The sequence below is a fragment of the Sus scrofa genome, chromosome 2, assembly GCF_000003025.6.
Source record: "Sus scrofa isolate TJ Tabasco breed Duroc chromosome 2, Sscrofa11.1, whole genome shotgun sequence".
NCBI lineage: Eukaryota > Metazoa > Chordata > Mammalia > Artiodactyla > Suidae > Sus > Sus scrofa.
The window spans coordinates 12,980,326-13,007,037 of NC_010444.4; the positions used below are offsets into that span (position 1 = coordinate 12,980,326).

General features: G+C 44.3%; 3 protein-coding genes and 2 pseudogenes across 3 annotated transcripts in view; 2 read left to right on the forward strand and 3 right to left on the reverse strand.

Annotated features, from left to right (window-relative positions):
- The window catches only part of LOC110259547 (olfactory receptor 9I1-like), a 34,125-nt gene extending 28,390 nt beyond the window's left edge, over positions 1-5,735 (forward strand). The window contains exon 4 of the mRNA XM_021085040.1: positions 5,579-5,735. Coding sequence (XP_020940699.1) covers positions 5,579-5,735 — 157 coding nt within the window. The remainder of the gene's footprint in view (positions 1-5,578) is intronic.
- On the reverse strand, positions 8,429-9,708 carry LDHB (lactate dehydrogenase B; the record flags this gene model as incomplete). The annotated part of the gene is given in 1 exon segment (NM_001113287.1): positions 8,429-9,708. A coding segment is annotated over 1 exon segment (1,005 nt). The 3' UTR covers positions 8,429-8,624.
- Positions 8,429-9,710, reverse strand: LOC407246 (lactate dehydrogenase B pseudogene; annotated as a pseudogene).
- Positions 12,469-13,421, reverse strand: LOC100519351 (olfactory receptor 6Q1). The gene is given in 2 exon segments (XM_003122710.2): positions 12,469-13,016; positions 13,019-13,421. Coding segments are annotated over 2 exon segments (951 nt in total).
- LOC110259257 lies at positions 23,582-23,731 on the forward strand (annotated as a pseudogene).

The window sequence follows — 26,712 nt, forward strand, 5'->3', positions numbered from 1 at the left end:
CATGTTCATAAGACCAGCCTGTGGGTGAACGGATCTTAACCAAGACAAAATACTTCCAGATTCTCATTAACTCGACTTTCACTCCCCGACTCACCGCAGATTAATGCAAACTTGGGAGGCCAGAAAGCAGAGCTCATTTTCCATAAAATGTGCCTGGGTAAAGTGCCTTCCTCCGAGTGCTGGCAGGCACAGGTATGGGAAACCGGTCCAGTGATGTGGAGGAAGCCCCCCGTGCCCGTCTGCTCCAAACCAGTTTCTTTCCTTCTACCTTCTGTCCCTGTCTCAGATGCTCCATTATATCCAGAAGGTCCATTTCACCACCAAAACCCAGGAAAAGGCTTTGTTCACCAAAGAGGGGAGATGCTGCCAACATTTGACATTAAAAACATCTACAACCTCCCAGACCAGGGAGGACAGACAGCGACTATTGGACATTTTGACTTCAGGGCACCTCCTGGAAAAGAGTTGCTGATAAACGACAGAAGGACACTTAAAGGGGAGAGCAGAGAGCTCCCCAAGGCCCAAGCCCACAAGCACCCCTCACCTTCAAACACCCAGCAGCGTTTGTTATGTTGAACTGACAGGGCATTTGATAGGGTAGGCTGTTGACTTACACCACTCTGAGGCTGTTCAGCAAATAAAACCTTCCAGAACCATACTCAGGCTCCCCAAACGAAGGAACTTGCTAAAGGCCAAGGTAATGAATGAGCGAATGCGAAAATAAATTACATATATTATCTCATTGGATGTCATGTTATATCTGCAGAAACATGATTGTATAACATTAAACAAGGTAGATGAAGAAGATATTTAAATATTTTTGCTATTAGACATTACACTGGTTTCCAATTTTTGCAATTATAAGTACCTCTGTTTTATTAGAACTTGTGCGCATATATTTAAGATTACCTCTGATTGAGAGTTTCCTGATGATCTAGCTGTTAAGGACCTGGCATTGTCACTGCTGTGGCTTGGATTCAGTCCCTGGCCCCTGAACTTTCTAATGCCAAGGGCGTGGCCAAAAAAAAAAAGATTACCTCTGATTACTTATAAGTATAATAAATAAAGTATAATAAATACTTAGAAGTAGAATTTGGAATCAAAGTATGATATTTTTAAATATGTATAGCTAAATTACATGGCTTCTTATTAGAGTAAAAATTGAAAGTTGGATTTATAATCAGAAAATACAGGCCTGATGGAGTTCCCGTTGTGGCACAGTGGTTAACAAATCCGACTAGGAACCATGAGATTGTGGGTTCGATCCCTGGTCTTGCTCAGTGGGTCAAGGATCCGGTGTTGCCGTGAGCTGTGGTGTCGGTCGCAGACTGGGCTCAGATCCCGCATTGCTGTGGCTGTGGCGTAGGTCAGAGGTACAGCTCTAATTAAACCCCTAGCCTGGGAACCTCCATATGCCACAGGAAGCGGCCCTAGAAAAGGCGAAGAGACAAGAAAGAAAGAAAGAAAGAAAGAAAGAAAGAAAGAAAGGAAAGAAAGAAAGACAGACAGAGAGAGAGAGAGAGAGAGAAAGAGAGAAAGAAAGAAAATAAATACAGGCTTGAATCTCATGTTTCCGCTTATTAGCTGTAATGGTCAGAAGTAAATTCTTTTGCTTCTTGGCTTAATATGTAAAATTAGAACAATCATTCCTTTATCAGGTTATTATGAAAATGAAATAAAATTAATAGTAAAACCCTTAGGGGGAGTTCTTGTTGTGGCTCAGTGAGTTGCAAACCCAACTGGTATCCATGAGGATGAGGGTTCAATTCCTGGCCCCACTCAGTGGGTTAAGGATCCGATGTTACCATGAGCTGTGGTATAGGTCGCAGACTCGGCTCAGATCCCACAGCATTGCTGTGGCTGTGGCAGCCTCGGCTCCAATTCACGCCCTAGCCTGGGAATCTCCATCTGCTTCAGGTGCAGCCCTAAAAAGCAAAATAAAATAAAATAAAGAAAAAAATTATATATAGTTGCCTGTTCAAGTTTATCCTAAGATAACTAGTGTGTCTACTTGGAGTTGCTACTGTTTTAGCCTTGTAGCCTTATGTTAGGAAATAAACAACTGATGCCAAGATTTTTTACACAATGGGAAATAACCCATAGAGTCCCATTATCCTTCCCAGACCCATGAGTATCTAAGATCACCAGCAGGGGACTTCTAATTTAAGGGCCACTGCATCTCAGTTATCATGCCATGCCTCTTGCAGTTTCCTTCAGCCTATCCAGGCAGGGTTTAGATGCCCTTCTCTGAGCATCTATAGCATTCTCCACATGTTTCTATAATAAGAAAGAGTAGGAAAATTACTAGAACAAGTATAGTATGTTTGGTCCCCATCCTCAGTGATTTCAACTTAGTTCCCTGTGGTCTCACCCTAGTCTTACATGTCTTTTGTCCATTTCCATGACACTCACACCTCAATGGCCAAATTCCCCCGCCCTGCAAGAAAGAGACAAGGGGACCAATGAGCAAGGGAGCAGAGTAGAGTTCCAAGGGAGAAGTGAGCATCCTTGCTTCACAAAAGTGGGCCCCTGGCCATTAGCATCATCACTCAGGACAGGACTGTTTTGAGCATCTTCCCTCTCCCTTCTCCTTCCCCAGAACAAAGAAGCTTTTTGTCAAATATTTCCAAGTGAATTCATTCTGCAGACATGATCAGAATCTCAGATATTCTTGGAATTTCCACTGTGGAGCAGCAGGTTAAGGATCCAATGTCCATCTCTGTGATGGTGCGGATTTAATTCCTACCCCAGGAATTTTGGTATGCCATGGGTACAGCCAAAAAAAAAAAAAGGAATCTCAGATTTTCTCAATTCAGAATAATTTTGCTTCCCAGGGGACACTGGCAATGTCTGGAGACATTCTTGATTGTCACAACTTGGAGGGATTGCTCTGGCATTCAGTGGATAGAGGCCAGGCATGCTGCTAAACCTCCTAGGATGAACAGGACAGCCCCCACAACAAATAAACATACAGTAATGCTGAGGGTTGAGAAACCATGTATTAAGTCGCTTGGCTAATGTTTGTAGTTTTTATTTCTGATTCAGTATTGATTGGTGTCTCAGTTCTGTTGGGGCTGGTGGTGGGTGGGCGGAGAATAAGTCCCTTGAAATAAAAGTTAAAGGATTTGATGAGCCCAGAGTAGAAGAGAGACTCCCCCAGAATATTCAGAATATTATCCTACTCACTAACATTTGTTGTGCATTCACAATGTTCTGGGCACTGTAATAGGACACTTCACTGCATCATCTCATTTAAACCTCACAGAATCTTCAAAATAGATATCATTGCTACCCCTATTTTATTGAAGAGAAAACTAAGGCTTAAAGAGTCAAGCCCAAGGTCATTCAGCCTATAAATAGCAGAACTAGAATTCCAGCCCATCAGCCAGGGGCCAGCCAGCCCTTTGTCTGTGGAGCCATGATGCTCATCTTTCTTCTCCTTGAGATTTCATGGTTCCCCCTAGACTGTGAAATCCTCATTTTTACCTGTTATTCTCTCCATAATACCCTGCACAGTACCTGATGCGTGGAAAACATCGCTAATAATTTGAGCAAGAAAGGGAGAAAAGGGAAAGAGGAAATGGGTAAGGGAAGGAAAAAGGAGGTAAAAGGGGTTTTGATTTTTTTAAGGTGGTGGGGGGAGAGAGAGAAAGAAAGGAGGAAGAAAGGGGCCAGAAAATGAGGATGATGCTGCAGATTCTTGTAAGACCTGATTGCACGGATGCTATTCAGTCTCCCCTGCAGAGTCCCCAGTGCACTCTCTCCTCCCTTGTGTAGGTCCCCACCTCCATCTGCAATGAAAAATGTCCAGCGGGAACCAGGAAGTCAGCCCTCTCTGAGATGTCAAACCACTGCTACAGGTGCCTTCCCTGCCCGAGGAAAGATGTCCATGACACCAGGTAAAGAAGGAAACTGGCCCACCAGCAGCCAGGGAAGGTTTCAGATGAGAGAAGATATTCACATCAAAGGAAGATTCTTTTAAAGGGAAAAATCCAGGGAATTCCCGTTGTGTTTTAGCAGTAACAAACCCAACTAGTATCCATGAGGATTCAGGTTCAATCCCTAGCCTTGCTCAGTGGGTTAAGGATCCAGCATTGCCATGAGCTGTGATGTAGGTCACAGATGTGGCTCAGATCTGGCATTGCTGTGGCTGTGGCACAGGCTGGCAGCTGCAGCTCTGATTTGACCCCTAGCCTGGGAACTTCCACGTGCCACAGGTATGGCCCTAAAAAATGGAAAAAAAAAAAATCCATGGAAGAGGAAATCAAAAAGACGGTGTCATTATGCCCTTCCCACCTGCTCTCTCAAAGCCATTAATGACTGTACCTTCATTCTTTCTTTCACCAACTATGTGTACGTCCAAATTCTATACTGATTTTAATGTCTGGAACATAGTAGGCTTTCCACAAATATTTGGAAAAAGCTCCCTAATGACTTGATCGTTATTTTACTAAGATGTCATTTATTCAACTGGCACCTACTGTATGCAGCTACTGTGACAAGTGCAAAGGTGTGGCAATAAGTAAGGCATAGCCCCTGGACCCACAGAGCTCATGATCTGTTAAAGGAAAATCATCTTTGTATAACAGAGACACTAGGCTTAAAGTAAAAATCAATGGCATTAACAAAAGCTCAAGCACTGAGTCATGAAAGCAGAGAAACAATCAACTCTAATGATGGCTATGTAAGGAGACATTTCACTGGAAGGGGTGGCATGAGATGTAGGGCTTCAAAGGCAACGAAGCATAATAAGGATGGTCCGAGTGAAGGAATAAATGACTGAGGCCTCAAGACACAAAAGCAATAAGGAGCCCAGAGTGACCTGAGTCTCAGCTGGGATGGGAGATGCAGGAAGCAGGTGACCACATCACAGATGGCCTTACTTGCCAGACTTCCGGGCGTGAATTCTATTCTGTAGGAAATGAGGAGCCACTGACTTACTTACATAGAGAAGCAGTATGTGTTTCAGTATGTGTTTGAGGGAGAGTATTAGGTGGTGGATGTATGGAAAAGAAAGTGACTGGACCAGGAAAACCAGGTCCAGACTCCTAATCAAGGAAGGGGGTTAAATGGGAACATATGACTGCTCCAGAGCTCTAGCCACAAAGCCTGTCCTTATTTCCACTACAGAAAGCAAAGCTCTCATAGGTTCTATCAAAAGAGGGATTTAGAAAAAGGTGGCTCCTTAAAAAAGAAGAGTCTGTGTACATCGTAAGCCTCCCCATAAACATCCCCTACCTTTCAGAGGCTGATAAATGAATAAATGCCGTGACTATGAATTACAACCTGGCCACAATTGTTGTTCAATTCAAAGAGACAGAGCCTAGCCAGGAATTAGAGCTTCTGTAGGTTGCAAAGTCAATGTTATTTCGCTCTAGTCTGATGTCACCATGTCTGCCATCTGTGTTTTTGGCCCTGATTTTGAGGACATCAGGCTATCTGGGAGGCCCATCGTAACAAGACTGAAATACGCTGAATCTCCTGGAAAAGCCATTACACGTTGTATACCTGCTTGATCATGGGAAGGTTTCCAGAATTTTCCTCACTCTGTTCTCTGGCTGAGTTTCCCTTTGGATAGTGCCATGTGTGCGAAGTGCCCTGAGGACCAGTGGCCCAACTGGGAGGGTCGTCACTGCATTCCCAAAACCCTTGACTGCTTGTCCTACCGCGAGCGCCTCGGCACAGCGCTGGCTGTCTGCACATCCCTGCTCTTCCCCTTGCCCTGGCCATCTTAGGACTCTTCATCTGGCACCACTACACCCTCCTCATCCAAGCCAACAACCACCAGCTCAGCTATCTCCTACTGTCCTCCTTGGCCCTCTGTTTCCTCTGCCCCTTTGTGTTCATTGGTCATCCAGGGACTCTCACCTGTGCTGTATGCCAGGCAGCTCCTGGGGTCACCTTTCACAATCTGTGCTGGCCAAGACCATCATGGTGGTGGCAGCCTTCCACACCACCTGGCCTCACACCTGGATTAGGAAGTGGATGGGGCCAGTTCTCCCTAGCACCATCCCCGTTGTCTTGGTCCAGGCCACCTTGTGCACACTCTGGGTAACCAGATGGCCCCCACGACCTGTGAACTCTACAGAACCAGGGTCCCCAGGGACAGTGAAATGTGACGAGGGCAGCTTGGAACTGTTCTATGCCATGCTGGGTTACCTGGGCTTGATAGGCCTGGTTAGCTTGCTGGTGGCCTTCCCAGCCTGCCGGCTACCTGACACCTTCAATGAAGCAAAGCATATCGGTCTTAGTATGTTGGTCTGCTCCTGTGTCTGGGTGTCCTTCATCCCTGCCCACGTGAGTGCTCAAGGCAAAGGCACTATAGCCGGGGTGGTCTTTGCCATCTTGGCATCAGGAGCCAGCCTTTTGTCCTGCTCTTCTTTCCCAAGTGCTACATCAGCCTTCTCCATCCCGAAAAGAACGCAAAAGAACAGAGGCTTGTCAGTCATCATCTCAAGTGAGAAAATCAGTAGTCAACAGTAGGGAGTTCTACTTTCTCAAGGATGCCTTCCCTAAGTGCATGGATAGAAAAGTACACCTTCCCCTGAGCCCTGTCACACTGATCCATACCCCTCCTCCTGTCACTAGCTGCTTCTATTTTGTTTTTGTTTGTTTGTATGTTGCCTTTTTAGGGCTGCCCTTGTGGCATTTGGAAATTCCCAGGCTAGGGGTAGAATTGGAGCTACAGCTGCTGGCCTTCACCACAGCCACAGCAACACAGGATCTGAGCTGGATCTGTGACCTACACCACAGCTCAAGGCAACACCGGATCCTTAACCCACTGAGCGAGGTCGGGGATAGAACCTGCGTGCTCATGAACACCAGTCAGATTCGTTACCATTAAGCCACGACAGAAATTCCAGCTGCTTCTATTTTGTATTTCATTCTGTTAAAAGGAGATGAGACATGTTTGCAAATAACATGTCAGGGTATTTTCTCTTTTTTGGTGGAGCTCATGGCGTGCAGAAATTCCAGGGCCAGGGATCGAACACACACCACAGCAGTGACAACACCAGATCCTTAACTCACTGTGCCACCAGGGAACTCCCAAATAATACTGTCTTTCATAGAAACATCTGATCTAATTCACTCTGTGACCTCTCAGCAGGCAGCCGGTGCCTGGTGCAAAGAGGAGAGAGAATAGTTTTTTGATGAGTGAATAAATCCACTTCTGCAAAGTCAGCATTGGAAGAGATCTTTAAGAGGGGACCACAAGGTAGAATGGTTGAAAGAAGACAAACAGACCTGACTCCAATCCTCCTGGCTCCTCCGTGTTGTAGCTATAGGGACATGAGCATGTTGCTTAACCACTCTAAATTTCAGTTCCTTCAGGGCTTGCCATGACTGAGCCATTCTTTCTGGGTCATTATGATAATAAGATAAAATATGTGTGAAGGTTCTCAGCACTTAATAAACACTCAAGGAGTAAATATACAAGTCATCAAGTTTGTCCTGTTCTTTTACAGATAAGAAACTGATGCCATGTACACACTGTGGTTTATGGAATGGATGGTCAATGGGGACCTGCTGTATGGCACAGGGAACTCTACCCAATATTCTAAGATAACCTATATGGGAAAAGAATCTGAAAAAGAATGGATGTATATATAAGTAAAACTGAATCACTTTGTTGTACAGCAGTTATCACAACATGGTAAATCAACTATACATCAATAAAATTTTTAAAAATAAAAAAGGAAAAGAACCTGATGCCAAAAGAGGGGACCAAAGAGTTCCCCAGGGGCTCCAATTTGACCCCTAGATTGGGAACTTCATGTACCAAAGGTGGGGCCCTAAAAACAAAACAAAACAAAACAGCAACAAAAAAAGAATATAAAGTACATTACCAATACAATATTCAGTAAATGAAATGGTTTTCAAAACTTGTAATTGGAGCTTTCTCTGTTAACTATTAGAAATGCAACATGATGTGTCAGAAGACATGTTTCTACAATATTTTCTTAGCCTCTTTGCTGAAAATTCCATCTTGTCCTGCTTTACTTTACCCCATATTCCTGCTTGAAAAACAGTGCTGGTAAATGACTTAAGCTTAAGAACAAAGACCTAAAGGCATAAGTTATTCATGTGGTCAGCTGAATGAGGACATAATGCATTGGTCTAGGCACACTGGACCTGCTCAGATAGGCACACCGTTTGCACAGCATGATATGTCCTCTAAAGAATAAGAGGAAGATGAGCCTCATGGCCCCAAGTGGTTTATGAGCGGTCGTTAGCAGGATATGCATTAGCAAAGAGAACCATGGTACAAACATAGGCATGTCTTTTGCAGAAGCACAGTGATGATTCTCTAGATGCTATGCATAGACAGTTAACGCCAAGCTTCCTCAAATGCTAATGATTGTTAAATGCCTCAAGGTCAGAGTAAAAGCTTAACCATCTACCAGCTATGTGACTTTTATTTTTTTTTTATGATAGTTAACTTTATTTGTTCAAGGACTTGCTTGAAAGCATTAAACTAAGCATGGGCTTTAACTCTGAGAGCCCACATTCACATATTTAAGGAAGATAAAAGCAAACTGTGCTCCACATACATGGATGAATACTAAAGGCTTGTGGGAAATCACACTGTAGTTTGTAGGTTACTACAACCTAGAAGCCGGGAGTCACAGGTCCTTCAGGTCCTTCTGGATGCCCCACAGAGTGTCAGCACTGTTCTTGAGCTGGGCAACCTCATCATCCTTCAGCTTCTGGTTGATAACACTGGTTAGTCCGCGAGCATTCAGGACACATGGGAGGCTCAGGAAGACCTCATTCTCAATGCCATACATGCCCTGCACCATTGTTGACACTGGGTGAATCCTGGATAGGTTTTTCAACATGGATTCAATAAGATCTGCCACACTTAAGCCAATTGCCCAGTTGGTGTAGCCTTTCAGCTTGATGACTTCGTAGGCACTTTCAACCACCATCTTATGCACTTCTTTCCAATTTTCACTATCATTGTCCGTTCCCATCTCTGGATTCAGTTCCTGGAGAGACACACCTGCCACATTCACCCCACTCCACACAGCCACGCTTGAGTCGCCATGTTCTCCCAAAATCCACCCGTGGCAGCTGCTGGGATGAACGCCAAGCTTTTCAGCCATAAGATAGCGAAACCTTGCAGAATCCAGGTTACATCCACTTCCAATCACACGGTGCTTGGGTAATCCACTTAGTTTCCAGGTAACATATGTGAGAATATCCACTGGGTTCGAAACCACAATTATGATGCAGTCAGGACTGTACTTGACAATCTGAGGGATGATGAACTTGAAGACATTGACGTTCCTCTGCACCAGATTGAGACGACTCTCTCCCTCCTGCTGGCGAACGCCTGCCGTCACCACCACAATCTTGGAATTGGCGGTCACAGAGTAATCTTTATCTGCCACAATTTTGGGTGTCTGAAGGAACAAGCTTCCGTGCTGCAGATCCATTATTTCTCCTTTGAGTTTATCTTCCAAAACATCCACCAGAGCAAGCTCATCCGTCAGAGACTTTCCCAGAATGCTGATGGCACATGCCATACCGACTTGTCCAACACCCACTACAGTGATCTTATTGTTTGGGATTGTTGTCTCTTCTTCTGCAACTGGTACAATCAGTTTTTCCTTAAGAGTTGCCATTGTGCGCAGAGGAGTGAAAGTTCTTGAGACGGCTGTAAGGGTCGCCCGAAGGAGACAAAGTCGGCAGCGTGCGTCTGCTCTCTGACTTTTAAAATAATAAAAGAATGTTTAAAATAATAATAAAAAACTATATCCTGCATCTACAACCCCCTCCTCACTTGACATAACCCTCAAGAGCACAATAAAAGCAGCGTGGTTTCTTGAGGTGGCAGCTCTTGGTCCCTGAGACCTTGAGTCCCTGGGTTCCCACTTTTAATTAAGATAAATGTCTCTGTGTCTTGTTTTATGTTAACTTTTTCCTTAAGTTTCACAGCACCCATTGTTCAGCCTTCACCAGCTAAGCTGGTCTTGGCAATGATGGAAGATAATATGAGAAAAAAATGTGCATGTATGCATAACTGGGTCACTTTGCTGTACAGCAGAAATTGGCAGAACATTTTAAATCAACTATAATAAAAATTTAACTTTTTTAAAATTTTTTAAAAATGCAACAGCTCAGGAGTTCCTACAGTGGTACAATAAGATCAGCAGCGTCTCTGCAGTGCCAGGACATATGTTCCATCCCTTACCTGGCACAGTGAGTTAAAGGATCCAATGTTGCTGCAGCTGTGGCATAGGTCACAACCGCAGCTCAGACAAATCTGATCCCTGGCCCAGGAACTGCCTATACCACAGGGTGGCCCAAAAAAAAGAAAAAAAAAAAATGCAACAGCTAAGCCACTGCATTGGGGTTGGGGGACGGGGAGGTAGACCTGGTTCTGTGGACCCCATGGTGTAATCTGCTCATTACTGGCCAGTTGAGAAACACCTTCACAGGAATTCTGTCCTTCCCCTCCCTCATCCCAAGCTCAGCATCTTCCTCTGCCATACACTGTAGTTTCTGAAATCCACATTCGAATGATGATTGTAAATGTCATCAGGAATGCATCTGTCTACTTAAAGGAACCTACTTGAATTATAATTGTCTTTCTAAGCTTTGCTTCAAGTAAGCTGACATTGCCCTAGAGATCTTCCTAAATCAATTTTCAAAGCACCTTTTGGTGTAGAGGAAGAATTGGTCTAAATTTCCAATAAGAGAATTGTAGACACAAAGAAGATGAGTGCCTGGGTCACATGGAAAATCAGCTGTGATTCTGGGGACTTTATGGTGGAAACTGTTGCTTGTCTACCAAAATTTGTCCTCCCCTGCTTCAACAGTAATCAAATCTTGACAGGTATTAGGCTGTCCAGATACAGACTTTTGTTGGGAGGCCAAGAGAATGAACAACAACATCTGAACCAGAGTTCCGTCATGGCTCAGTGGTAACAAGCCCAACTAGTATCCATGAGGATGTGTCCTCACTCAGTGGGTTAAAGATCCGGCATTGCCATGAGCTGTGGTATAGGCTGAAGATGAGGCTCTGATCCAGAGTTGCTATGACTGTGGTGTAGGCTGGAGCTGCAGCTCCAATTTGACTCCTAGCCTGGGAATTTCCATATGACTCTGGTGAGGTCCTAAAAAGACCAAAAAAAAACCTTGGAACTGAGAAGGAAATTTGAGACCAAAACACAAAAGAAAGCAACTCCATAAAATGCAATGATGAAAATTATTGTCAGTAACTTACAGGCAGGATCAGACAGATGCTAACCCAGAGGCATGCACAGCTGCAGGACACATCACTGAAAGGGATACAGGGCAAATTAAAGGGGCCAAAGCTAAAAATAGAATCTGACTTCTAGGGAGAAGCATGTCTGTACCACTGACAGCAGGAATTTTGCTCCATTTCCATGGCTGTTAACCTTGATATCAGCAAAAGGCAGTCTTCCTGTTTTCACATCCGATGAAGGCAAGGGTTAAAGTTGTTAGGGAAATTACCTGGCTTGGGTGCATTCCTCGTAAGTAGGCTAAAGCTCAGTCACACAGAAGGGAAGACGGGAGAGGCCAAGCTGACAAAGTGGAGTCAGTGTGGTTCACTTAACCCTTTTGAGTCCCCTTTCAATCAGATATGACCTGTGGCTGACTTCTCACCTATAAAGGTGAGTGGAAATGCTGATTACAACATCTAGTCGAGAAACTTCAAAATACAGGCTAGGTCTCTTCCATGCTCTATCCTCACCTTTCGTGTCCACTGGAAGCTAGTGTTGGCCATGTAGGTAATAAGAAGGCCCTAGACTTGGGGTGGGCAAACGGTCTCTGTCACAAATACCCAACTATCACTGAAGCACAAAAGTAGCCATAGATAATTAACACATGTGGTGTGGTGGTACTCGAGTAAAACTTGATTTGGAGACACTGAAATTTTAATTACATAAAGGGTTTGTGTTTCACAAACTATTATTCTACTTATGATTTGTCTTAATCCATTCGAAAATTTAAAAACTGGAGTTGCCTGGTGACCTAGTGGGTAAAGGATCCAGCGTTGTCACTGCCATGGCTTGGGTCACTGGTGTGGTGCAGGTTCAGTCCCTGGCCTGGGACCTTCCCCATGCCACGGACATGGCAAAAAAATAAATAAATAATGATTCTTAGCTTACAGGTCATTGTGAAGAAGTGCTGAGTTGGATTTGGCCCTTAGGCTTTCATTGGCCAGCATCCTAGGGGATGTTAACCCTGCAAGATACAAGGATGCCTGTTGAGCAGAGCCACCTTCCAACCTGGAGCACTCACCTTGGACTCTTGCAGGAAAGAGAAAAATCACCCTCATTCGTTAAGCTAGGTGAGAGGTGGATTTCTCTTGTTCTAGCAGACAAGCATTTTACTTTAAGACATAGTCCACAACTCCTGACTCCTAGGCCTCTGCTTCATTCCACAGTCCTCACCACCCTCCTTCTAAAACGCCAAGGTGAGGAAACTGCCTCCTCACTGACCTTTCCAAGACCTGGAGGAAAAAGCTCTGCCCAGAGCGCCCTTCACCTCCTTATTTCGAAGGCTGTAGATGAGGGGGTTGAGCATGGGCGTGACGATGGAGTAGAAGACAGACACCACCTTATGGAAGCTGATGGAAGAGGCCACTTTGGTGCGGACGTACATAAAGAAAAGGGTGCCGTAGAAGAGGCCCACCACGGTCAGGTGAGCCGCACAAGTCGAGAAGGCCTTCCGGCGCTCCGCAGCGGAGCGGATGTGCAGCAGCGTCCAGACTATGTTGCCATAGGACACAGCAATGACCATGGAGGATGCCAGGAGCACAGCCAGAGAGACCAAGAAGTCCATGGTCCCCTTCAGGGTGACATCCGAGCAGGACAAGGCCAGCAGAGGTGAGGCATCACAGAAGAAGTGGTCGATGACATTGGGGCCACAAAATGTCAGTCGGGACATGAGGTAGATGGGCCAGACGGGCGTAAGGAAGCCGACCAGCCAACAAGCAGCTGCCAGACGGATGCAGGTGCCCCAGGACACGATGGATCCATATGGAGAGGCATACAAATGGCCACATAGCGGTCATAGGCCATGGCAGCCAGTAGGAAACACTCTGTGGCCCCAAGGAAGGTGAAGATGAAGAGCTGGGACAGGCAGCCAGCGTAGGAGATACTCTTGCCCCCGACCACCCCGATAAAACCAGCCAGCATCTTGGGCACAGTGACTGACGTGTACCCGATTTCAAGGCAGGACAAGTGTGTCAGGAAGAAATACATGGGTCGATGTAGCCGGCGGTCCAAACCCACCACCAAGATGATGGCCAAGTTCTCCACCAAGGTGAACAGGTACATGGTGAGGAAGACTACGAGGAGGAGGAGACGTGTTTCGTGCACCTCGCTAAAGCCCACCATGACAAACTCTGTTATGTGGGTCCAGTTTGAAGTATATGGCTGCATAGGTGGGGGCCAGAGCTCGGGAGACGCACAACCTCCTAGATAACAACTCAAAGACAATCTGTGAGGGGTAGGACTGAAATATCTTTCACTTCAGGAGAGGAAAATGAAGACCAGACACTATCCTTAACTCTCAAAAAAAAATGTATAGTCCATGAGGGACACAATGAGAAGAGCTAGCTAAACCTAAGATGAGATTTAATGGGAAGCAGTAGGGGGACGCCCAACCAGTCTTGAGGAATCAGAGAGAACTTCCTGGAGGAAGAGCTGACTAAATTGGAACCTGAAAAAAATCTGTGAGATAAACAAGACATAGAAAGGATGTAGCAAGTATAAAATCTCAGACATCAAGGAAAACATCACACATTTGAGAAACTTGAAGTATACATGGTTTACCATAGAGATTAAGAGCTGGGCTTCCTGATCAAGCATAGGCTTCAACTATAAAAGAAACCGATTAACAGAGCTATTGTGATATTTTAAATTAGATGATCCCTCTAAGTACTTAATATCATGGTTGGGGCAATAAATACCAGAAGAAACATTTAATTGGAATTCCCATTGTGGCTCAGTAGGCTAGGAACCTGACTAATATCCATGAGGATTCAGGTTCCATCCCTGGCCTCGCTCAGTGGGTTAAGTATCCCGCATTGCCGTGAGATGTGGTAGATGCGGCTTGGATCCCACATTGCTATGGCTGTGGCTGTGGGAGGCAGCTGTAGCTGCAGTCCGACCCCTAGCGTGGGAAATTCCATATGCCACACATGTGGCCCTAAAAAGCAAAAATAATAATAATAATAAAAAAAATGAGGTCCAAGTATGTACATATGTATGTGTGATTGGGTCACCTTGCTGTACAGTAGAAAATTGACAGACCACTGTAAATCAGCTATAATAGGAAAAAATAAAAATCACTAAAAATTTTTTTAAAATGAGGTCCAAAAAGATAAATTCTTATCTAGTTTTAGGATTAAATGAGAGAATATGATATTTCCATTACTGTGGCAATTTCAAAATTCTTTGACCCTCTTCCCATTAATAACTGAGGCCAACAGCCACTCCCCTTGAATCTGAACTTTATGGCTGCTTGACGAGAGAATGAGATGAAAGATCCCAGGTCTAGGCCTTAAGAAAGTGCTTCCTCTTCCTGTTTCTTGGACTCCAGCCACCATGGTGTGAGGAAGCCCAATCAGCCTGCAGAAAGGCCCAGATGGAGAGGAGTGAAGGTCTCTGGTCCTCGTCGTGGCTGAGCGCCCACCGACAGCCACCACCAACATGCCACCTCTGTGAATGGGTCATCTGAGGGATGGACCCTTCAGCACTGGCCGAGCTGGCCGGGCTGACACCAGCCTTCCCTGCTGAGCCTTCCCCTAACTGCAGATTTGTGAACTAAATAATTGATTGTTGGTACTGGAAGCCACTAAGCTTTGGAGTGGCTTGTTAAACAGCAGTAGATAAGCAAAACAATTGCATACTGTTGGGTAACCTTGGACAATTTATTCAAAATCTCCAACCCTTTGGAGGAACACAAATTGTGTTGGCCTATGGTCACCAATGCCCAAACTGATTTTTTTAATGTTTTTACTAAACGTTAAATCTAGTTGATTTACAATGTTCTGCCAATCTCTGTTGTACAGCAAAGTAATTCAGTCATTCATGCGTATATACACATTCTTTTTCTCATACTGTCTTCCATCATGTTCTATCACAAGGGGTTGGATATATTCCCTGTGCTGTACAGTAGGACTTCTTGGTTTATCCATTCTAAATGTAATAGTTGCATCTACTAACGCCAAACTCCAGGTCCATCCCACTGCCTCCACCTCCTCCTTGGCAACCACAAGTCTCTTCTCCATGTCTGTGAGTCTGCCAAACTGGGACTTGAATCCAGGTTTGCCTGGGTCTAAAAACTCTGGCTCTTTCCCCTAAAAATAGTTAAACAGCTTCCTTCCGGCATCCACATTTCATGATTTCTGGCAATAAAAGCCAGGAGAGACACAAAAGGAGAGACACAAAATCAGGAATAAACAAGGTCAAAGTCTTCAGATTCCTGTGTGTATTTTCACCACACCTCAAGCCATGCTCCAACCTCCCCACTGCAGGCAGTCCATAAACACTGATTTCCTGAACAAATAATTGCCCTGCAGGCCCAGATGTTTCACGCTTCTGTTGGCTCCAGGAAACTTCAGAGCATGGCTCCTGCACATTCCTCCCCTTTGCAATCTGGCTTCCAAATCAGCATCCTACACATGGTGCTCGGCCTTCCCAAATGCTTTTCCTCATTGCACGCAGATGTGGTAGAAGCCTGCCTTACAGGTTTCATAGTGAAGGTTTCCAAAAGCCCTCTTTTTCATAGTCATTCACAGAAGGAGATTTAGGATCCAACAGAACTGGGATCAAGCCCCGGCTCTGCAATGTACAAGCCTGCTTGCATCCTCTGTGAATGGTAATATAATTTCTAAATCTCACCTGGCCTTCCAGCTGTGACTCACGTTAAACAGTCTGATCTCCACTGGGAAGAATTTTCCTTTCTTTATTCCTCCAAATGTGTATATGCACAGGGCACCTGCTCTGTGCCAGGCCCAGAGCAGATGTACCGAGGGGCATCTTGGTACAGAGCAGGTGCCCCCCAGCTTCCACCAGGGGACCTGACACAGAGCAGGTGTTGCCTGAGAACCATTTCAGTTCTCTGATCCATGACTTAGAGATAGGATGCCAGAACCTGAGGGGGTTTGTATCAAATCCAGATGTGACACTGCTTTTGTTACTCAACACCCGAAGGAGGGGCTCAGAAGTAGGATATTTCATTGGCCAACAGGGACCTGCTGTATAGCACAGAGAACTCCACACACTATTCTGTGATAATCTAGATGGCAAAGAGAATCTGAAAGGGGATGGATGTGTGTCCACGTACAAATGAAACGCTTTGTTGTAGAGCAGGAAGTATCACAACCTTGTAAGTCAACTATATTTCAATAACAATTTAAAAATGAAAAAAAAAAAAAAGAGAGAGAGAGAAGTGGGCTGTTTCACATGCGCACCTGCTTGGTGTGGAGCTGCTGTTTGGAGGCAGATGGTCAGGAGCTACATCGCCACTCTCTTGCCTCCAGTTGGCGATACATTTCATTTATGGCTGGAATGTTCTTTTTTCCTTTGGCCACACCCACAGAAAGCAGAAGTTTCCAAGCCAGGAACTGAACCAGTAACCCAAGCCACAGCAGTGACAGTGTTGAGTATTTAACCATTAGACCATCAGGAAACTTTTTTTTTTTTTTTTTTTGCTTCTTAGGGCCATACCTGCAGCATATGGAAGTACCCAGGCCAGGGGTCAAATTGGAGCTACAAGTGCCGACCTACTCCACAGCTCAAGGCAACGCCAGATCCTTAACCCACTGAGCAAGGCCAAGGATGAAACCTACATCCTCATGGATACTAGTTGGATTCGTAACCCGCTGAGTCACAATAGGAACTCCCTTTTTTTTTTTTTTTTTTTTTTTTTTTTTTTTTTGTAGGGCTGGGATTTTTAAGAAGCAGGTATACCTTCCTCACTTTTCTTCCTCTATTCACAGGCTAAATAAATTCAGAATCTTTGGCGACCTCACTGGATGGCAGAACCACATGACTGAAGGAGCCTAGATCCCTAAGGAACACTAGCCATGACCCCCCGGGGCAGGAGCCATCAAACTTCTGTAAAGAGCCAGACAGTAAGTAAATGGGAGAGATGAGATTCAAACCCCAGCGCATCTGACTCAGAAGTCAGCCATCACCCTCTGTCATTTCCTGTCACCAAATGATATACCTGCAGCCCTGCCTGTGAGATTAATTTCTCTGCAGCCCAGGGCCTGCTGGAGGAATCCCGCAGGGCCACGGTGAGGCTCCCAGGCCTCTTAACTGCATTGGCTTCCTCTCCAAGGCTGAGAGAACTTTATCACCCAAGTGCCAAGTAGGGAACAATGGCTAACAGGAGAGGGGGAGGGCCATAGGAGACGAACACTGAATGAGCAGGGGAGGCCGCAGGGGAACTTGGCCTAATTTAGTGTCCTCAAAAATGGTGCTCTCTTGGCTAAGCTTTTCCCTATCAAGTAGGGGGAAAAAAAGTTTGGGGCCCATGCAGAGAAATGAAATCTTGGCTTCTGCAGCTATCTGCTGGTACAGCTGTGTGATGAGCCTGATGGGAGAGGCTAGATTTCTTCCTATTTAGGTTCCTTTCACCTGGCCTCTGGGAGACTAGTCCCCAAAGGTGAAAGGCATTGGAAAATGATGAACTTACTAAGACCCAGACAATGATTTCAGAAACAACTGCCAATCAAGGTGAGCAGGCAATGGTGGGTGGGGGCCAAGAGGTAGGGAGAAGGGGCTACAGGAAGTGTAGGAGCTGAAGCCCAGGGTCCTGCTCTCTGGCTCCCCATTGCTCGTGCTCGCTGCAAGCCTGCCTCTCTGCCCATGGCAATGTGACAGCAGCACTTCATCCATTTTCAGGACCCCGAGTCCCAAGATCACAGCACCACCTCTAGAATCACAGGAGCTGAGCTCAACCCTGGCTCCATCAGATACTAGCTGTATTTTGGGAAAGGCTTCATCTTGCTAAGCTGCATTTTTTTCAATCTTCAAACGAAGGGCGTAATACACGCACTTGCAGGATTGGTCTAAAGATGGAAGGAAATAGCATTAACTGAAAGTTCAGGGTTTGCTGTTTCCGTTCCTCTGCCTTTCTGTGTGGCTTCCTCCTGCACTTCCTTCAATTCTCCTTAACAGAGAGACCCTTTCTGACCACCTCTCTGAAAATGCAACTGCCATTCCTCTCTGACTCCCTTCTTGCCTTGATTTTTTTTTTTTGTCACAGCTTCACTATCATCTGTTAGATATTTATTTGTTTGTCTATAATATCACAGACACATCCACAAGTAAGCTCCTTGAAAATAGTGGCCTCATCTGTCTGTTCATCACTGTGCTGCAAGGTATGTTGAGGTAATAAAAATTGGACGCATGCTCTGAGGATTATGCTGCTTCCTTTCCACTTCTTGCTACCTGTTTGAAGGAAATAGGAAGGAGAGGAAGCCCACCAATACTTACAGAAGAACCATCCAATTTGGAGGTTGAAGTCCAAACAACCCTCCTGCCAATCAGCTCTAAGAACAAAGGTGCCAGCAAGAGTGATGCCTGTGTGCCTGGAGCAGCCCCTCTCACCAGCCTCAGGTGAGAAAAAAAAGTTGAATTGATTGTTGCATATAATTTATATTTCTTAGCTATTGAATTTAATTTTATTTTTTGGCTGCCTCTCGTCATATGGAGTTCCTGGGCCAGGGATCAGATCCAAGCCACAGTTGCAACCTAAGCCGCAGCTGCAACAATGCCAGGTCCTTAACCCACTCTGCCAGGCCGGGGTGGAACCTGCTTCCCAGGGCTCCCAAGACACCACCAATCCAGTTGCACCACAGTGGGAACTCCTGAATTTAATTTTAAATTTCCTGAAAAATGTATTATAGCAGCTGTTCTCTAAGTCTGCCTCACCCAGCCCTAGGTTTCCCCAGTTGCCAGGTAACTGCAGAGCGGGAAGAGGAACCTAGCATGTGGGGCTCCCATGAGCCTAGCTTCAACCACCAGGAAGTGGCAAAGTCCCACTCAGACCAGCCCAGTCTGACCCCTGAGCCCACCCTCTTTCCACCATAACACCTTCCCAGGGCTTGGCTTTCCTGAAACCCAACCTGAATCATTAGCTGAGAGCTTCTCTCATTATTCCCAGTTTCAACACGGAGGAGGCTTGGGCTATTCCTCAAAGCTCCTAATGTATGATCTCATGAAGGGAACAGATAGAAAGTCAAGGCATAGAAAACAAATGGAAGAGTCTCCAGTCCTGGGACAAGCAGAGACCCCAGTCCCAAGCCAAGCCAGAAAGCCTGCTACAGCAGAAAGGAGCCAAGGTGGATCAAACTTTCTGAGCTCCTTATTTCCAAATAGGAATAATTCCTGCTCTTGCTGTCTCCCAGGGTATTATGTGAATCAATGAATAGTGGATATACAGGCTCTTTGAAAACTTTAAAGATACACTCCAGGAAGACCTTCTCATTATCTTGCTTCTGTTACTGATGGTTTAGTGATTACTGAAGAATTTCAATAAAGGGAAAGCCTAGGGGATGGCAGTCTCGGTGGGGCCCTGGGGATGGCCTTGAAGTTGCACTTGAAAAACAAGAAAATTGATTTTGTTTATATGGTAGGTTTATTTGAGGTGTCTTGCGGGGGCAGACAGAGATGAAAGGGAACGAAAACCTCAGGCATCCCTTGACAGCCCTATTTTATGTGGGCAAAAGCAAATCAGTTGAATTCTGTGGGCCTCAGTTTCCTCACTTGAGAAATGGATTGATATTTTAAAAAACAATGACCCTGTAAAAGAGTTTTTGAAAGGAAAAAAAATGAGGGAGTCAATTGGGAAAACTGAAGAAAGGATTGAGTTATAATGAAGTCAGGGTTTCTGACTCTAGATTTAGAATCTCTTTGGTTGGTGATGATTTTTCCATTCACTGCCTCTGCCTGCTCTTTGGATAGGTGCTTGCTAATACCCAGCATTGGTATAAACCAGAAGCTACATAGCCCATAACCAGGTGCTCAGGAATCTCCAGAAGAGCCACTTACCTGCCACTTCTACTTCTCTGCCTTTTCTCTGGGTGAAACACCACGGTCCCAACGTGCCCAGAACCTTGGAGCTGATGGCCAATGCAGGTTCCTGGATCTCACTGTGGAGCAGGGTCCCCAAATTCCAGGATCACGTCTTCTCTGAAACAAAAGGAGAGGTCAGAGATCCACTATCAGCTGAACTGGAAAAGGAAGAAACAGAAGTTGTCACTGGCTATAAAATGACTCAGTTCCCACGTATGTACCTCTCACACCCTAGGGGTGACCCACGGGATCAGGTCTCCATGGGGGTTTGATGCACTCAGACAACAAAGGAACGCTGATAATAGATCATGGAAAACTCTGCCCCAAAGGGTATGCAAAAGCTACATGGAGTCTCAGGTTTGCAGATTAGCTGGACAAATAGCAATGGAGGATGAGAGGCCAAGCGAGGAAGGTTCCATGCCAGCTAGACTCTTTGTCAAGGTCTCTGGCTCTAACTGCTCTGGAGTAGGGTGAAATGAAATCTCAAGAGGCCCAGATTTACCCAGGCTGCAATGAGGTCTTCCTTGACTAGGGCTCCCCACCCCAACCCTTGATCTCCAGGTGGGAAAGATCTACAATGATAACAATGGATATTACTGAGTAATATGGGGCCTGAGACAGGCTATGTGCAGTTCAGATGTGACAGACCCAGCCTCAATCTGCAGGAGCTCATGGTCCCACAGAGGCTGGGACTAAGGATTTCTTTGATCCTGAGTGTAACTACGCCTAATTACCTTCTTTCCAAAGAAGTTCCTCCAGACTGTCTGATAATTATCTACAGGCTAAAGGAATCATTTTTCCCCCTAAAGGAAATATGGCATCATTTCACTATAAAGCAAAAGGAACATCAGGGGTGGTGAGTTCAATTTGTGAAGGTAGGAGGCAGCTGAGCCAAGGTTAACAGGGCCCTGTAGCTGACTCATTTCAGGTACAGACATCTTACCTTCCTGAGTTTTCTAAAAAGTTCCTGGATAACAGGGCCAAGTCTTACATTTTTGCTGGATGTCACAGAACCCTAGCACAGTGCAGTTCAGTGTAAAACATCACAGAGAAGTTCCGTTGTGGCTCAGCAATAATGAACCCGACTAGTATCCATGAGGATTCAGGTTCGATCCCTGGCCTTGCTCAGCGGGTAAAGGACCTGGTGTTGACGTGAGCTGTGTTCACAGATATGGCTCAGATCCTGCATTGCTGTGGCTGTGGTGCAGGCCAGCTGCTGCAGCTCCAATTCCACCCCTAGCCTGGGAACTTCCATATGCTGCAGGTGTGGCCTTAAAAGACCAAAAAAAAAAAAAAAAAAAAAATCATGGACTTGGATTTGAATCCCCCAGAAGCCTCTACATGGATGTGCCACCTTGGGAATGTCAGTCTCTCTGAGCCAGTTTCCTCATCTCCAAAGTTAGGAAAATAATACTACTGACAAGGATGTGTTTAGAGATAAAGGAGGTAGCAAAGATGAAGGGCCCACTCACCTATCAGAGGACCTGAGATGGTTACACAGACAACTTTGGACTGCTCTAAGCAGGGAGGATGTGAGAAAAAGCTTTCCAGCTCTGACCCAAGCTGACCCAAGCTGACATAGAGTCTTACTCCCCAAGACTACAAAGCAAAAAAAAAAAAGAAAAGCCAAAAAAAACCCTCTTCTGTACTGGCATAGAAAGCTGATCAAAAGCAACTAGGAAGGAGTTTCCATGGTGGCTCAGTAGGTGAAAAACCCAAGGTTGACTCTGTAAAGATGTGGGTTCAATCCCTGGCCTCCCTCTGTGGGTTAAGGATCTGGCATTGCCTCAAGCAACAGCAGGGGCCGCAGTTGCAGTTCAGATCTGGCATTGCTGTGGCTGTGGCACATGCTGGTAGCTGCAGCTCCAATTTGATCCCTAGCTGGGAATGTCCATATGCCACAGGTGCAGCCATTAAAAGAAAAGAAAAGATAAAAAAAGCAACTAGGAAGACCACCATGCCAGCAGCCCACAAGGGCATTCAGAAGGAAAGAACAATCTGGAGAAGCAAGGAAATAGAGACAAATTCCACATTCTGCTCTTAAACCCAGCCCCACCAGTCCCTGTCTTTCTCCTCCTCCCCTTTCTCCTCCCAAAACATTTATTTTATTTCTGCCGGTAATACTCTGCCTTTACAATGTAAACCAGCCCAGCCATGCTGGGTTCTTAAGTTTTGTCACTCTATCTGTTGTCCCAGTTTCATCACGCAGAATCCAAAATGTAGCAATTGAAGGCAGAATTCCCCTCTGTGAGGGAGTGTAATAAAAGAGGCTTTGAATGATCGTATTCCTTTTATTCTCCTCTTGCCTGAGGAATCAAATATCCCAGCCCCAAAACCAGGACACATGGAGGAGGATCAGTAGAACCAACTCTTTGACAAAGGAAGAGGAGCACAGACCAGGCTGAAAAGCTGAGGGCGTTCGCCATTCTTCTGAGAAGAGATTTGCAACCACTACCTGCAGTCATAATTTTTGTATATCATTATGGTGAAATATGTGCCATTGTATATCGGTTTCATTCCATCATAGAGACTCGTCGTTCTCCAAATGATGGTTTTTGGCTTTAACAACATGCAGAAACAAAGTCTAGCCTGGTATTTTTGTAGGGGTGTCCTTTTTTATGCATTTTTATCATGAAATCATGCAAATTTATTCAAATGTATACACAAGAAGGAACATAATACAATGAGGACTTACACCCACCACCCAGCTTTATCAAATATTAACCTTTGGCAGTTGTTACAGATTGACTGTTTGTGTCTCTCCAAAATTCATATGTTACATCCTAATGCCCAATGTGATGGTATTTGGAAGTAGGGGCTTTGGAAAAGTCATTTGGTCAGGAGGGTGGAGCCCTAATGAATGGGAATAGTGACCTTATAAAAGGGGCTCCAGAGAGCTCTCTTTCTTTCTTTTTTTTTTTTTTTTTTTTTTTTTTTTTTTTTTATATGGATCCAGTAGTCTTGGAGCCAGCCTACCAGAGACAGCAACGCAGATGACCATTGCAGTGAACATCAGCAACGCAGACGTACCATGAGCAGGCAGACCGCACCTCATTCTGTCATCGTAACCACTGCCCATTCCCTCTTCTGCCATTTGAGGATACAGCAAGAATTTGGCAGTCTGCATTGCGGTGAGCTGCGGTGTAGGCTCAGATCTGGCATCCTGTGGCTGTGGTGTAGGCCAGCAGCTGTAGCTCCAATTAGACCCCTAGCCTGGGAACCTCCATATGCTGCAGGTTCAACCCTAAAACAAACAAACAAAAAAGACAAAAGACAGAATTGGGCAGTCTGCCACCTAAAGAAGGTCCTCACCAGAGCCCAACTGTGCTGGCTCCCTGACCTCAGACCTCCAGCCTCCGGGACTGTGAGAAGTAAATGTCTGTGGTTTATATGCTGCCAGTCAATGGCATTCTGTTCTAGCAGCCTGGACGAAGACAGTAATATTTACTGAAGATCTTTTGGGGGGAAGAGCAGAGCACGGCCCCTGGAATTGGTGAGGCAGGGCCGTGATGCTCCAGATGGAGGGCCTCGCACGGAAGCTGGACCCCAAGGAGATGAAACAGAGGATGCAATCTCCTCCACAGGGAACTTCCTCATCTATGTGGCCCTGCTGCGTGTGAGTCACTCCTTTTATCTTCAAGAAATTGGACAGCATATGAAGAGTGCGCATCACGTGTGAATGTGTGATACAAAGAATCTGGTTACCGTTCCTACTCCTGTCTGCAAATGAATAGGCCCAGAAAGATGTAAGATGCTCTGAACGGACATAAAAATTCTATCTTAAAGGGTGGCTTTGCAACCAAGCTTTTTTTTTTTAATTTGTTTTTTTTAATTACTCAATGAATTTATTACATTTATAGTAGTAACCAAGCTTATAGCTAAAAGATAATGCTATTTGGGAATTATGAAAAGGTGTTTTGTGGTTGTACACCATTTTTGCCTGTGATATTCAGCCTTCATGAATGTTGGTGTAACTGTAAATGTTATCAAACCCATTTTCTAGCAGTTATTAATATTATGTCACCAAAAGAAGATTGTTTTTGGAAAAATACAATTAATAGATGATAGATTAGATAAATAGACGATAGATAAAATGCAGATCCATTTTCAATCCCATCACCCTCATTCCTCAGAACTAACCAATATCACAAAATTCAGCATTATCCTGCTCATGTGTGACTTATAGCATTTGTTATACATAAACATTATATCCTTTTGTTTTGCATTTCTTAACATGTATACAGATGGTATCAAACTCCACATATCACTTTGTAATTTGCTTTGTAATTTTCATAGAACAGTGATTTCCTTTTTTTGAAGTTATATTTGCATCTCTAATTTCATTCACTCTAATTTCATGTATAGTCTGTTGTATAAAGGGAGAATAATTTGCTATTCATTCTCTTGCTGCTGGGCATTTGTTTCTGATTCTTTGCTATTCCTAACGATAAACATTCTTGTGCACATCTTCAAAAGGCTGCCTAAGAGAGTGGTTCTCCAATTGTGCAGCAGCAGCAGCATCTTAGAACCAACTAGAGGCAAATCCTCAGCTCCTTCCCCAGACCCACTGATTAGAAACTCTGGAAGTGGGGCCCCTGATGAGTTCCTTAACTTCTATGGACGTTCCTGGGCCAGGGATCAAACTAGAGTCACAGAAGTGACCCAAGACACAGCAGTGACAATGCCGGATCCCGAACTTGCCGTGTCTCAAGAGAACTCCAAGAACGCAACTCTGAATAGCTCTGAATAGATAAGAAATACATGCTGTAATAATAAATATTTATAGCTGAACAAAAATAAGTGTGCTAAAATAAAAAAAAATTGTCTGATGCAGCTAAAATGGTATCTACAGGAAAAATACATAGCTTAATTTCATTTATATAAGTAAAATGAAAATAAATATTCAACTAAAAATAGATCAAAAAATAATTTATGAAGGTGGAGGAAGGGAAGTAATAGATAGAAGAAATTAATGAAATAAAAAAATTAGGGAGGACACAAAACCAAAACCTTGTTATTCAAAAAAAAAAAAAAGAAAAGAAAATGAAACAGGTAACTTCCGAGCAACAGTCCTTGAGAAATAAAGAGAAGATATATAAATAAATAATATTAAGAAAAAAGCTTGATTGACATCCATGAGGTTGTTAAGGGTTTTGAATATCCCCCTGGATATATGACTGAAGTGACATTGATGCAGAAAGATGCTATTAACATGAGAAAAACCTAAAGTTAGGTCTCCACTTTGCAAGCATACGCAAAGGTCAAATCCAGATGTGCTAAATACCTAGTGTAAAAAGCAAAACCTAGACATTTTTAGAATACATTTCAGTCGAGGTACAAAACACCAACGTACAGAGAGAGATATAAGAACATTTTACTACATAAAACTTCTGTGACTCCAGTTTGATCCCTGGCCCAGGAACTTCCATAGAAGTTCAAAAAAAGAAAAAAAAAAAAAAAAGAAAGTTGCATTCTTAAGTTTTCCAATAAGGGGAAAGGGAGAAAAAGTAGGAGTGTTAAACTACTTTTTGTTATTTAAATTATTTCTAGGAGCTCTCCTGGCACAGCGGAAACAAATCCCAACTAGTATCCCTGAGGATGCAGGTTCCATCCCGGGCCTCACTCAGTGGGTCAGAGATCCTCATTTGCTGTGGCTGTGGCATAGGCCCACAGCTGTAGCTCCAATTGGACCCCTAGCCTGGGAACTTCCACAGGCCTCATGGGCAGCCCTAAAAAGCTAAATAAATAAATAAGTAAATAATTTCTGATTTGTGTGGTAAGATATTGTGGTCAATCAATATGATATCAATTATTGAAAGTTATTGATGTTTCCTTTTTGACCACATGTTCCAATATAACAAAGATTCTATCTATATTTGAAAAAATATATATAGACCTGTGTGCAAGTTTTTATATACATATATATTAGATCACATTTGCTAATTTTATTATTCAGTTTCTACATATTTCTAATTTTTGTCTGTTTGTTTTATTAGTTGTATCAATTCCCAACTGTGGTTTTCCAACTTTATAACTTTTCAATGGTTGGTTCATTTATTATCATATTATAATATACAAAATGTTATTAGGAACAATAATAATTATAATTTCCAAATATTCTTTATATTTTGTAGTTTCTTTTTATGCCTATGAATTTTTTTGCTTTAAGATCTGTTTTTGTCTTGGAGTTCCCATTGTGGCACATTGGAGACAAATACAACTAGGAACCATGAGCTTTGATCCCTGGGTTTGATCAAGGCCAGGTTTGATCCCTGGCCTTGCTCAGTGTGTCAAGGATCTGGCATTGCTGTGCCTGTGGTGTAGGCCCGTAGCTATAGCTCTGATTAGACCCCTAGCCTGGGAACCTCAATATGGCAAGGGTACAACCCTAAAAAGCAAAAAAAAAAATCTATTTTGTCCTATGTACATTTTGTATTCATGTTACACATATTTTTCCACTTTTTTTTTTTTTTTTTTTTTGGCTATGCCCATGGCATGCAGAAGTTCCTGGGCCAGGGATCGAACCCAAGCCACATCAGTGATAATGCCAGATCCTTAACCCAGTGAGCCACCAAGGAGCTTCCTTTTTCCACTTTTATTTGCAGTCTGTGTGTGTGTGTGCACATGCGCACACGTGTGT